The sequence below is a fragment of the Asparagus officinalis genome, chromosome 4 (genome assembly GCF_001876935.1).
Source record: "Asparagus officinalis chromosome 4, Aspof.V1, whole genome shotgun sequence".
Taxonomy (NCBI): Eukaryota; Viridiplantae; Streptophyta; class Magnoliopsida; order Asparagales; family Asparagaceae; genus Asparagus; species Asparagus officinalis.
In genome coordinates this window covers 5,425,680-5,439,572 of record NC_033797.1, presented here as the reverse complement: position 1 = coordinate 5,439,572, position 13,893 = coordinate 5,425,680, and the positions used below count along the sequence as shown (strand labels likewise).

General features: G+C 36.7%; 2 protein-coding genes across 2 annotated transcripts; both read right to left on the bottom strand.

Moving 5' to 3' along the window:
• LOC109838108 (protein GPR107-like) lies at window positions 2,098–4,858 on the bottom strand. Its single transcript, XM_020406579.1, is given in 6 exon segments — window positions 2,098–2,412; window positions 2,415–2,483; window positions 2,485–2,564; window positions 2,567–2,792; window positions 3,115–3,372; window positions 4,192–4,858. Coding segments are annotated over 6 exon segments (1,314 nt in total). The 5' UTR covers window positions 4,774–4,858; the 3' UTR covers window positions 2,098–2,313.
• Window positions 5,078–11,823, bottom strand: LOC109836442 (bifunctional riboflavin kinase/FMN phosphatase). Its single transcript, XM_020404339.1, has 12 exons — window positions 11,766–11,823; window positions 10,270–10,379; window positions 9,935–10,121; window positions 9,063–9,193; window positions 8,874–8,943; window positions 8,705–8,770; window positions 8,401–8,409; window positions 7,320–7,468; window positions 7,137–7,232; window positions 5,756–5,907; window positions 5,580–5,663; window positions 5,078–5,498 (listed from the first exon to the last, which is right to left on the bottom strand). The coding sequence occupies exons 2-12, from the start codon at window positions 10,343–10,345 to the stop codon at window positions 5,349–5,351; spliced, it is 1,170 nt and encodes a 389-aa protein (XP_020259928.1). The 5' UTR covers window positions 10,346–10,379; window positions 11,766–11,823; the 3' UTR covers window positions 5,078–5,348.

The following is a 13,893-nucleotide window of genomic DNA, read 5'->3' as shown; positions in this document are numbered from 1 at the left end:
TACTGGTTGTGATTTTTAACTTTTTAGGGAGTTTTTTGTAATTTTTATAACTTTGATGTTATTTTATATAAATTTTAAATTTTTAGGTGCCTGACGGTAATCCTTTGAATTTCATCTATGTTGTTTGCAAATTTTAAAATTTTACAGTTTTAGAGTGTTTTTTATAATTTAAACTTTTGAGGGCATTTCTACAATTCTTGAAACGTTGAGAATGTTAATAAAAAATTTTAAATTCTTCGGAGGTTATAATTAATTTTTAAATTTCATGTTTGTTATTTTAAGTTTTAAAATGCCTGGGTGTTTTATGTAATTTTAAACTTTTGAGGGAATTTTGTGCAATTGTAAATTTTTTAAATTTTTTTTGTAATACTTCATGTATTATAGTATGTTAGCCATGTATAATTTCTTTACCTTAACAAACTAATGCCATGGAGCTATTTCATGTATTTTATTAATCTTTTTTTTTTTAAAAATTGTTGAGCTATAGCTAGTTTACATGATATTATGATACAATATAAGTATGATTAGGATAGATTAAAATATAAATAAAATATTTAAAATAGTTAAGAGTAATTTTGACCATGAAAAGCTTTTTCGAACTCACGCTTTTAAAGAGGGTATGATATGATAATCAAAACAATGGGAATTCAAAACTTGGCCTCTGCTTCTGTCAAAAATTTTAAAGGTTTTATGAATTTAAAGGTTTTATTTCATAAAACCCAAAGTTTTACCCATTTCATTTTTATTCACCCACTTCTAAAGTTTTTCTTTACCTATTAACCCAAAGCTTTACGACATTAATTTTTGAACCCACGTAATACCAGAATTTTACTAGATGTTTTGTCTATAAACCCAAAATTTTACCTCAATTTGTTTTCAAGCACACCCACTTTTAAATGGCCCTTTGCCTATAAACAAAGTTTTATCCCTATTTATTTTCAAATGTGCCGACTTTCGAAAAGGGCATTCTCTCTATGAACCCAAAGTTCTATCCCCAGTTTTTTTTAAACTCACGCACATCCAAATTACTCTTACACTTGAAACGCTTTATAAAATTAATTTTGAACATACTTAGTGTTTTAGTAGTTTAATATACTATATAAGTTACTTTATTGTTATATAACTTGATTTTTTTTATACGTGATGACATATGCAGTATTTTAAACACAACGCTTAAACTATTATTTTGTTTGATTTTTTCACACTAATATCGCGTCATCTCAAATTATAGATGAACTTTATTTGCTTATAAGCTCAAAATTTTATTCCATTTATTTTACCTATTTCCAAAAAAAAATTATTTGTCCATAGACTAAACATTTAGCCTTATTTAGATTTAAACTCACTTACTTCCAAAATCACTCTTAGACCTAAATATTTAAACAAATTAATATTAAATTCATGTTTTATTTGAGCAATTTGATAGGCAGTGCATGTTGATATATTTTTGCTGTGACCTATCATGCTTTCTCCAAATAATTAGTTATATAATGTATTTTCAAATCAAATGCTTCAACTAATGCCGCGGCATTACGCGGGTCAATTTTGCTTGTTTATCTGTGAGGAACATACACTATACGCAGTAGCCAGTAAGTGAGAGTTGCACCCTTGTTCACATTACCATGACATCAAAGGCTGCCACTTTGGAAGCTAATTCAGACGTAGAATTTTATTCTTTGTGAAATTAGCAACATATTTTATCAGTAAATTTCACAAAACTCCCCTGAAAAATGGGGGTTCCCCACGAAATATCCCTAAACTTTTCCTTCTCCCACCAAACCCTCTGGACTTTGGAACAAAACCCTCTTAAACAATCAAACTCCAACGGGGGAACTCCCTAAACGGTGTTAAGAAATCAACAAGCACTTATTTCCCATGTAGTCAAAATAACGGTCGGCACCATTAACACCATTATTAGGATTTGTTGGGAAAATTTGAAAGTTTAGGGCCGCAATCACTAGTGTCCTTGCTTTGCTATCCTCTCTTTTTCCTTTTTTTAATGTAAAGACAACTCATTTCTCGTCCTGTTGTTGATGTCCCAAACCTCATCCACCACGATGCATTTCTATCATTTTGGTTCATGATGTCACGGCAATCTAGAACAAAATCTTGCTTCAAATTTATGAACCATAAAATTCCAAACAATATTATTTTGTCCTAGAATTCTATTCTCCTTCCCGTGACCAACACCAACCCTCAAATCTCATCACCATGATGAATAATCAATTCTGAGCAACAAATTTGATCAAAGATGAATCATATGAACGATCACTCAAAAGAAATCACCCCCTCAATTCGAAATCTACACACAACTTAATCCGTCTCTAAAGCCTCGCCAGCTTCTATCTCCTCCTCGTCACCGATGTACAAATACTGATTCCTCTCCGCGGGCCTAAAATTAAAAAAAACACGTCCACATGAAACATCAAATTTGCACTCTCCTCCGTCACGGCCACCAGCCACAGATACCCGTAACTTATCAAATCCTCTCATCTCTGACGCGATGTTCCCTGTAAAATATAAATAACCTTCAAGTACAAGATAGAACTGCTTGAAAAGAGTGAGTTTCGGGCTGCCTTTCCATCGGTCTTTGATGCCTCGCGAAGGCTTGGTATTGACCAAAGTAAAGGCACGAAGACGAGGCAGAAGCACACAAGATCAACGAGACTGAAGAGCTGAATCCATGTCAACCAATTATCCAACACAGTTCCCCCTTCGCCGATAATGGCTCTGGCGATATTCACTACCGCTTGAAATGAGATTATCACCATCAGGATGCTCTTGTCTCTCTCCTGCAATACAAAATTCATGAGAACCCAGTTTTCGTTGAAACCTTTATTTTATAAGTGTCAATTGCAGATACACCCACTGCAATAAGATCCATCTGTCTAGATATCATCATATTCATCACCCAGTTGTAGCCCTTGTAGTTGTATTGTTGCAGATAGACCCCTGAGTGATTTTCTCCCCTTTTTACCTTCAAGTAAATATTTTCACTCGGGGAGTCTATCTGCAACAATAGAGAACTATATAGGGTCTATCTGCAATTGGACAATAGTAAGGGAGGCCTATCTACAACTTATTGAAGAGTAAAGGAGTTTGTGTACCTGAAGCCTGAAGGTACGGTTTCAACAAAGACCATCCTGTTTCAATAAGAGCAATGACAGTGAAAAACAGCACGCCTTTGAAGAACTCAAAGACATAGAAAGCAACATCCCAACCATGAGGCATCCCCGTGCTCTGCACGTGCCACAGGTCCTCGGCCGCACATACCATCTTCAGTCCCTTGAACAAGAGCAATGCAGCCATCACCATATGGATTTTTTTTGCTATCGTCCTCTCCTTGTAGCAGACGAACACCACACATGACCCCTAAGAACTAAGAATACACAGTAGATTGTAAAGAAGTTTAAAAGGAGATTACGATGTTTTGTGCTCTTTTTCTATCCAAAACTTACCAAATATAGATGCAGACAACATTTGTGTGGACCAGAGAGAAAATGGTTGAATTTATGATTTTAGGCACATGACTATATATGGAAATACTAATCTTTGCATAATCGTACTTGTTGGGCGTAGAGTCACGCCCTCACGCCGCGGAAGTTATATAACCTGAGAGAAAGTCATGGCTTTTGTTTTCACAAAAGCTCAAGTCAACCTCTATATTCTCGTTTCACAAAGGAAACAAGAACAGAAGTGAAATATCTCAACAAAGTGAGATATACACTCTTCCTCTCAGCAGTTCTAGGACTGAATGTTGAGGGAACCTACAAGCAATAGCCAACTCTTGTTCCAGCTCAACCTCTCATCAGTTCTAGGACTGACTTGTCGAGGGAACCTACAAGCAAAACTAACTCACGGTTAAGACACAAGATTTACGTGGTTCGGCAAACTTGCCTACGTCCACGGGAGGGGGTTTTCACTATGAGGAGAATACCAAACTTATATAACTTACAAGTTCTCTCTTTTCTTTTACTTCTCACTCACTCTCTTTTCCTCCACACTAAAAATCTCTCTTCATCCACTCTATTTATAGGGAGAAAGGAGAGACAACATCCTCCGAAATGTGCTCCATGTTTTGGGGAATGCCCCCCTTGAAACATGAAGACATGCTCCATGTTTTAGGGAATGTCCCCCTTGAAACATGGAGACATGCTCTATGTTTTAGGGAGGGAGTTCATAATTTTTCACCTCATACATCATTTGATAAAGCTTGTGACAGACAAACCCCCGAAACCCTAAGAAAACGCAATACGTAACAAAGAATACAATATACACCAGAGGCAACCATTTTCGCCCAATTGGTAAGTATTGTCTCCTTCCATAGCTATCGACATTGTACACTCTCATTGTGACTTCCACTGAATTTGACAAACAGTTGGCAAAAAAGAGGTTGTATTTATCAGGGTCAGAAATGAGAAGTGTTGTTGGCTGTGGAATTGCGAAGATCTTGGAATGTGAGTAAAATGAGGGAGAAGCTGGTGGGAAGGGGACAGAAGTTGTTGCTGTGATCAGATTCATTGGATAGCTGAAGTCAGAAGAGTCGGAAAGGAGGTAGAAACCAAGGGAGAAGAGGGAGAAATTTTGCGTTTGTGAAGCCCAAGAGACAGAGTTGAGGGAGACAGAGGCAATACCGTTTGAAGAGAAGCCAAATTCTTCGAAGAGAATGCTTGAACAAGCATCAGAAATTATGTTGGTGGTTTTGATTTCAGAGAGAGCAGAGGGAAGGAGAATAGAGAAGACAATAACCAAAAGGGTTGGCCTCAATTCCATGATTGTCAAAAGAAAGTTGACAAGAAATTTTGCAACAGGGAGGCAAAGAAAGCAAAGGGAACAAAACAATACTTTCAGACCGTTTTGAATGGCGAAGGATGGGGAGGGTAGATTAGGATAATTTATCCCCTTCACTTCTGTATCAGAAACTTACCAAATATAGCTATATTGTGGTTCATCCTTACCCAAAATAGCAACATTTGCATGAACAAAAGAAAATGATAATAAAGACATTAAACAAACTGTGTTTCATTGTTCAGTTTATGGTTTCGGATACACGACCTGATACAACTGTCATAATAAGTATATAGCAATAGAACAACATTTGTAATTCCAGATGCTTGTCAAAATATATCACATTCATTATCCAAATTACATGTGTATCCTTACATTTATAGTTGGCTTGAGTATAGATGAAAAAAGAAGTGCAACGAAGTTGAGCAAGTCTGTTGCAAAGATCAAGAATCTTGACTTATTTGATATCACTCTTTGATAATTTGTAAAGGAAAGGTAACAGATAACTTTTCCTAATGTCAAAAAATAACATCTACCATAATAAATTATCCAATATAGATTTACTTGTGGAAGTTGCTCTGTGGCAGAGAGCTCTTCAAGTACTGAGAATCTTTGTAACCTGCATACATTGGAAGATCTAGAGCTTTCTCTGCTATCTTGCCATCCTTATGAATTCTTTCTATCAAGCTATCAAGGGAAGGAAAGTTTGCCTGCAGAAAGGAAGCAGAAGAAAAAGTCACAAGGATTGCACATCTTACGAATCAAATTTCAGTTCTGATATTGGCCATCACCTCTGGTCTTATATAGCCAACAATTACAAGACGCAATTCCTCTCCATAAAAGTCATCTTCAAATTCATGAAGAAGCCATGGTTCCTGTCAAAAGAAAAAAAATGACAAGAGATGTGAAGTGCTTATTTAGGCTGAAAACGCTCCAAAAGAAAAAGAATTTAAGAATAGAGAACTACAATTGTCTTCTCAGTATTATCAAAATAAGGATTCCATCCTATGCTCATGACCATCTTGTATATCCCACGTGTTGAGAGGCCAGCCCAACCAAAGTAGACTCCAGATGTGTGCTCAGAGAGCACATCAGAAAAGTTTTCCGCAGATAAATTAGCTAGATAAAAGTCACAAACAATAGTGTTAATGATGGCAGCAAATATGGGCGGAAATGCTGACAGCAATTTAAAATGGAAAAGGTGGATACCCACTACCCCGAATGTTGTCGGAGGCATGTTTGGAACTGTAACCTTAAAAATATGAAGGCCACTACCTGCTCCGCTTTAGTTTCTCGGTAATATTATCAAAGTTCCCAGTATCAGAAAGCAAAGAACAATTAAAACAAAGATAAGAAAGACAGCCTCGCTGATATAGTTTGCCAGAAGTTTCCTTTGTATTGCTTAACCATCATTACGTATAAGCTATAAATAACCCTCTGAAGTTTCTGATACAAAATAAAGGGGGAGAGAACTTGTCCTTCGCATCGAACTTTCATGCCAAACTTATGTTGGACTCTTCTATAAGTGGGGTATGTATTGATAGTTAAGCTGGACGAAGCAAAATTTTCAAATGTCCTTAAAGATCTCCTTAATCATCATTCTTATCAAATAGCATCACTGCTGCTGCAACAGACTTCTTTAAGGCATGATTTCATATAACTTATGTCAATATAAATATTGGTCATTTATGTGGTTATGCGAATGTGATCCAGATGATCTTGTCATCTTCTAAGTAGGACATGATCTTCCAGTTGGAAGCTTTTGCAGAATTCTAAGGTCAACCGTTAATTAGCCTATACATCTTTGCATTTTCATTTTAATTCGAAGGTGAATTCATTCAATTGAATACAGTAAAGGAACTTGGAAACTTTGAAACCAATCTCAACTATATATTTTGCTTCTCTGAAGGTAAAAACAAGTAAAGAAAAAGGAGGGATGACTGTTAATGAACACTACAAGTGCTTCACTGATTTTAATCCCATTCAAGCATTATTGTTAAAGATTCAGGTCATCACACACTCGGTACATATAAATGATCAAAACAAGCTGCTATTTTGGTGTTAAACATGACAGCAAAAACTATGGGCTAAATAACAGGCTCCATTCACTAGTTAAGGCCCAAACATAACCAACTAAAGCTACACCTTTGCCCCGAAACATTAAATGAAACTTATGCTCATCCTTATATAAGAACGTAAATGTTTCAGGCAATCCTCTGTAGAGCACACAAGTTGTGAAATTCAAAATGGTAGAACTTGTGCTAAATGCAATGACAATGGTTAAAATTGAATAGAAGCTGTGTCTTTTTTCTAAATGCAATGTCTAGAGTCATTAAACTTTGAGATACCTGTTGGTATCCCAAGTACTTTTGAGCCGCGACCAAATCCCTTGATCACAGGTCCCCCAATATACCAGGGCTCAATCGGTAATGTACCTTCAACCCCTGCCATTGAACAACGGTAGTTTCATAAAAATGAGGCAATTGAGAGGATCTCATGTGAACTTATTAATCAGTTGTTGAGGAGCATACAATCTTCAAATGGAGGCAAACCCCAATTTTCAGGGTGCAAATCAAGCAAGGAATTTATAACATCATCTGCTGAACTGTAGAGTCCAGCCTGCTTTGGAAGAGATGGCACCGCAACCCGTAACACCTGGCCTGATATGGTTAGAACAAATCTGAATTAGACTTAACTACTAGCTAAACTGGAGATTAGAGCAGAAACAGAGAGGGAGGTGGTGGACTCTGTTCATCTTCACAGAAGCATTAGGAACAAAGAACTGATGAGAGGGTGTTCTATAAACATGTTACTAGAAGCCCAAAAATGAGAATGAAAAACAGGGACCAACCCTTGGAAGAGGTGAAACAAGATTTGGTTATTTTGGTTGAGAAGAGAATGCTGGTGTGTATCGTGAAGTGGTTTAAAATGTATTTAAACGTCTAGCGAGTGAAGCATTTCAAATGGTTGGATATGGTCTCGAAAAGCACCTCCTATGTATGCCCGTACCTGCGTATTCTTGTATTTGCTTTTTACACAGTTTTAGCAATTCTGTGCTTTTAATCTGCCAAGAACCTTGTGCTATAGCCTATAGATAACTATATGCACAATTAATTGATAATTATACATAATTTTATGTTATGAGGTACGATAGATACATGGTAGGATATGAATCACAAATTCACAATGCAATATATGCTTTGCTTGTAAATCCAAGACATGCCCAGGGAATAGACAATTAATAGTTGGTTTACTTGATTGGCTTATTCTCTGAAAAATGCAATGTAATGGACATAAATGATCTATGGCTTATTCTACCTTGATCAAAAGAACCTGTCTTAATTTCCTCAACCTCGTTCATTAACCCTCTTTTGCTATATATTATAAACAAATGCAAAACTTGAAGCCAATTATTTTTTAGTATTTTCATCATACACTTGTAAAGGTACTTGTACCAACAAGTGATAGCTCGTGTATTTATTTATTTATTTTATATATGGGCTACGTCCATCGCTATAAAGAATAACAGTTTACACCATTCGATTGGAGAACATTCCAATTATAAATTGGAATATTGTTAGACATGGCAGTTGAAACACATTTTTTAATTACAACCCTTCACTCTTCAATTACTCTGAGAAGGAACATAAGTTACGCTAAATCTGCTGCAATAGCATATTATTTGGAGCTTAGAAAGTAACCGCTATAATTTTCTAAGAAGTAAAAAACTCGCTATTAAGAGATGTAGTAGGAGAGAGAAACATACAGCGACTTCGCAGCAGTAAAAAATTTAATGGATAAATGTCAGAAAGAGAAAGAGCCCACATATTAATATTGTCTGGTTAATAAAAATTTAAAGAAGCAGGATCCTTTTAATGGTGCAAAACACAGTAATACTAGATGCATTAAAACTTACACTGAATCCTCAATTACTAGGCAGTTCGAAGGATCAGTCTTCATCCTTTTAGCAGCTTCAAGGAATCTTCAAAAACAAAGACTGGCGTATTTAAACAAATGATAACAGGAACTTCCTCAGAAAGCTTAAATTACAAAACAAACCACATTAACTTATATGCCACTCTCACATTTCAGGAGATGGTTTTCCATTTTGCACTTCATCACCACCAATGATAGCTGAAAAGGATTCTTTCCAATCTGCACAAATTGAGCAGATAGAGAAGCTCCATGAGCACATAAATAGGGGGGAAACAATCATTCCAGAAACTTAATCAGTTATTCCTTTCCATAAACTAACATAATAATTCCAATCTTACCATGATGGTAGGATATTTTTGCTTCAATATTTGATTTAGGAGAGTTTGAAGCCAAAGCCATTGGCACACCATTACTCCTCAGATGATTAATTAATCGATTTGCACCTGGGAGAGGTTTAATATTGCACCATCTGCAATGGCCAGATGCATGGAAACTTTTTACCAGAGGCAAGTGTAATTTGTAACATAAAAGAAGCATTAACAGTGTACTTGCTAATGACGAGATTTGATAAGGTCGATTATATTCTCTCTTTGATTTTTTCTGATTATGTGAGAGATCTGCTGTGTGTGGGTGGGTCGGTGGGGGGCGGGTAGGTGAGGGGTTTGGGACCTTGGGTGATGACCAGAGGTACGCTACTTGTCAGAGATGTGAGGGGTTTGGGACCTTGGGTGATGACCAGAGGTACGCTACTTGTCAGAGACCAGATTATTGATATATGAACCTCACATGAACGTTCACAATAAGTAGAATATGTACAGTTCAATTAGATAAAAAGACAGTGAAATATCCTAATCAGAGTAGATCCACAGTACAACAGTCTGACTGACCCGCGAGAACTTCTTCTTTTTATGGGGTAAAGGATGTCTATGGTGCAAGTGAATTTCGTTACTGTAATAAGACCGAGCCAAACAACATTAGCAAATGTAAGAAGCTCAATTTCAAGTTTATTTTCAAAATTATTGCAACATCATAAGGAATCTACCAGGATCTTCTACTTTTTCCCCTTCTCCCGGTTTTTTTCCCCTGGTGTGTGCACAGTTGAGTGCTCGCGTGCAGGGATATATGATATGCACTTTGTCTAACGTACGCGAATAGAACAAAAAATAATAAATAAACATGTTAGGAATTAAAATTTGAGATAGGAAATTACTGGTCATCAAACATAGGTGTAATTGTAGAAACAAACTCCTCTATCTTACAAGGGAGCTCATAATCTTCCACAATAGCAGTCACAGCTTCCATGGGTGTCTTCCCTACTATTCTCTGAGCTCTTCTCTTATCCCATTTCTTTCCATACTTTACTAGCACAACTTTCATTATTTCATTGACGATGCCATCTGTAATCATAAACCATAGACATAGGAAGGTAGGGAGCAAAAAGCGATAAATGACAAATAGGCATAAAAATGGCGATACCAATTTTAAAGTGAGTTGGAAATATAAAGAGATTCCGAAAAAGTCAAGTACAAGAAAGAATGGTCGCACCTGTATTTAGAAGTGTACCATCCAAATCTAGAATAACATGTGAGACCATTCTACCCAAAGGCTTGGATGCAGCCATAGATAAGGTCAAGTGAACTTTACTGCAGAAATAACTGTGCTACCAATAAAGATCATTAAAACCAAGAAGAAATCACATAAGAAACTATGTCTGCAAGGAAATTTAACTTCAGTTACTTTACATAATAAATAGATGAAGCAGTAAAATCCTTGTTCACCTACAATTTACAGAGATAAACTTCTCAACTCTTCAGTAAATTCTAAAGCAGTAATCAGATTTTGGGAAAGCTCACATGGTCGGCTAAATAAAAAGATTAATGAAAAGGTAAACCGTAAAAGAGTCCTTCAAGATACTATTAGAAATTAACCAAATTTTCATGAAGGGGGATTTCAAATTTTCCAACTTATAATGATCAAAAGTTCCAAATTTGTTACAAGGAACAGAAATTGAGTCGCTTCATATGACTGAAGTATAGCAGCTTCAACCCAGCAACGAGAAATTTTGTGAGAAAAAGTCTCAGAAAACACATACATGGGAAAACTTCCAAAATTTTTCAACTTTATCAACAACCCAGTTATAAAATATACGAATATAGCTAAATCACTTATTCAAAGAATAGAAATTTCGAGCAATGTTCGTTCAGTCATTTTATCAAACACTTGGGAGGACTTCCAAAAATCAGAGTAATAGGCGGAGGTTACAAAGAGAAAGAGAACCGGTAGAGTTGGACTCCCCACCTCCAACAACAACAACCTTTAATAAATAATTAAATAATTAAGAATTGTATTCATCAAATAAATAAATCTTGAACTAGTGCGAAAGATTCTTGTACAAAGTATTTTCTTTTAATATTATATAATGAAAATTGTAAGCAATGCATGTAGAATAGTTTTATGCAATTGATTAGATTTGGATTCAAGTTCCCCATCTTGTGTTATTTAGTTGCGAAGAGAATTGCAAAAGGGAAATTAGGAAAACTTGATGGAGACGTAAAACCCTATAACGTTTATTATGGTGGAAGTTTATCCATCGTTATTGCCACCATCGAAAAAACTTGTAGTCATTTTCCCTGGATTTCGATAATTAATAATTCTTTGAGAAGATAAGTAGTTACAATTTTATGTTGTCTTGGGTCTTACAAACCCTCGTTGATGTTTGTGAAGAGAAAAATAGAAAGAGACATAAGGTTTTCACAAAGCTGTAGCTTAATGGGTTGATGGCACGCATCAACCCAACTTTGGCTGAATGTTTGATGGTGCATTATGTATATGCCGCCATTCTTGTGTTGTGCACTTACTTAAATGTTCCATAATTATGCATGTGTGTCGTACACTTAGCTTGATAAAAGATCCTAACTCAATTGCAAATTAGATGTAAATTCTGAAACCCCCAAAAGATCCTAACTCAATTGCAAATTAGATGTAAATTCTGAAACCCCCAAAAGAAACCCTAAAAGTTGAAAAACAAAAAAATTACTCACTAATTACTGATAATTGTCTTCTCAAGTGCTTCTCCAGCTCTTGTAGGAATCCGAAGAAGTCCAGCGGGTTCAAACACCTTTTGTTTTTTAACCCGATAAGCTATTTACTTCCATTTCTGGGCCTTATCGGGTGACAAGGGAAAATGGGGTTTTTTTCAGTTTCTACCCGTATCCGCCACGATTCTCCAGTGTCGGTCGCGGACTCGTTCCCCACTTTTGCGGAATTACCAGGTTCCATGTACGGATGTACCCGTGTACGTGTCCACACTACGTACCTTGCAACATACACCCAAATTGCTCGCCCTCAGTTATGTCTCTTCGACTTGGACCCCTTTTTTTTCACGCTCAATTGCTCTTTTTTGTCTGATGATGTGATGTACCTCAAGAAATTGCACGGCGGTTGTACGATTATACGCCTCAAAAAGATACTGTGAACAGTGCCGGGGACACCATTTTGGTATCTCGGGTGAACAGTGATAGCGTGTTTCCAGATCCGTTTTGGACCTATTTCGGATCTGTTTTCTTGATATAAATAGGAACATCGTTCTAGGGTTTCTGTAGAGGGTATGCCGGCTGCTAGAGAAGAAAAGACATAGATTTTTTCAGATCTAAAGGTGAGATCTTAAGAAGAGAAAAAGAGAGAGAACTTGAAGGGATTGTACAAGAAAGTGATCATCTTTCTTTGGTAAAATCGAAGTCCCATCTCTTTGGAACGAGTTTGTGGGTTGTACAAGTCGTCGGTGTTCTACATCATAGTGGAATCTCCCTTCACCCCCTCTCGTGGACGTAGATAAGTTTGTCGAACCACGTAAATCTCGTGTTTTCTTTATTGTTTTTTCGTGTATTGGCTACTACTTGTGTTGGTTGGTTTCCTCGATATTCAGATCTAGATCTGATATTGGAAAGAATGTATATCTCACCTCACTGAGGTATTTCACTTTTGTTCTTGTTTCATAGTCAAACAGGAACATCGAGGTTGGCTTTGAGTTTTGTGAAAACAAAAGCCAGGGCTTTCTTTCGAAGTGATTCGCTTCCGCGGTGAGTAGGCGTGTCGGCTCCCAAACAATTGGTATCAGAGCTCTTGTTCAAATTGGGGGTGGTAGAGCTTCTGATTTGAGATGGTGCTTGGTTATTGTGTAGTGCACACAAGATGTTTGTTGAAATTCCTAAGAGAAGCGGATTTACTAAAGCAAGTGGAGAATGACGTCTACCAGTAAAACAGTTAAAGTTAAAAAGTATGAGATTGAAAAGTTCTATGAGAAGAATGATTTTTCTTATTGGAGGATGCAGATGACAAATTCGTTGATTTCACAGAAATTACACAAGGCTTTGGTAGGAAAAGAAAAAAAGCACAAAGATATATCAGATGAGGATTGTGAAGGGTTAGATCCCGAAGCACAAGTCGTTGATTATCCTATGCTTTAAGAGGGATGTCGCTTTCTTAGTGGATGGAGAGGCAACGGCAGCGGATGTGTGGTCAAAGTTAGAGGGTACCTTCATGACGAAGAGTCTAACAAATCGGATCTACTTAAAATCTAAATTATATACTTGCAAGATGGAGGAAGGCTCATCAATCCGGGAGTATATCAACAAGTTCGATAGGATCATATCGGATTTGAAGGACATTGATGTAAAAAATAGAAGATGAGGATCAAGCACTTCTGCTACTTCTTTCTTTATCGAAGTCTTATGAGAACCTAGTACAAACATTGATGTTTGTAGGTGACAATTTAAAGATGGATGAGACTAGAACGACGCTTTTAGTGGATGATCTTTAGAAAATTATAACTAGTGACATGACTACTAGTGGTAACAAGGAGCAGACACATGAACTGTTTGTAAGAGGAAGGAGCAATAAGCGAGGAAAAGGCAAGGAAGGAAAGTCTAGATCGAAATCGAGACTTCTTGCAGGAAGACCATGTTTTAAATGCAGTGAGCTTAGATATTTCAAAGTGTCCTAACAAGAGAGTAGGTGGAAAGAAGAACAACAATAAAACCGAGAGAAGAGAAGGCAAGGAAGAGGCGAGTTATGTCTCGGAAGAAGGGAACGAAAAAAGAATGCTATACTGTTACGTGTGGTGAAGATATCTTCGATAAGTGGATTCTTGATTCGGGTTGCTCTTACTAT

Coding starts and splice junctions, on each gene's coding strand:
- LOC109836442 (XM_020404339.1), bottom strand. CDS start 10,345: ATGGCTGCATCCAAGCCTTTGGGTAGAATGGTCTCACATGTTATTCTA. Junction 7,233..7,319: donor TTTGCCTCCATTTGAAGATT/GTATGCTCCTCA, acceptor GTTCAATGGCAG/GGGTTGAAGGTACATTACCG. Junction 5,664..5,755: donor ATAATACTGAGAAGACAATT/GTAGTTCTCTAT, acceptor TTCTTTTGACAG/GAACCATGGCTTCTTCATGA.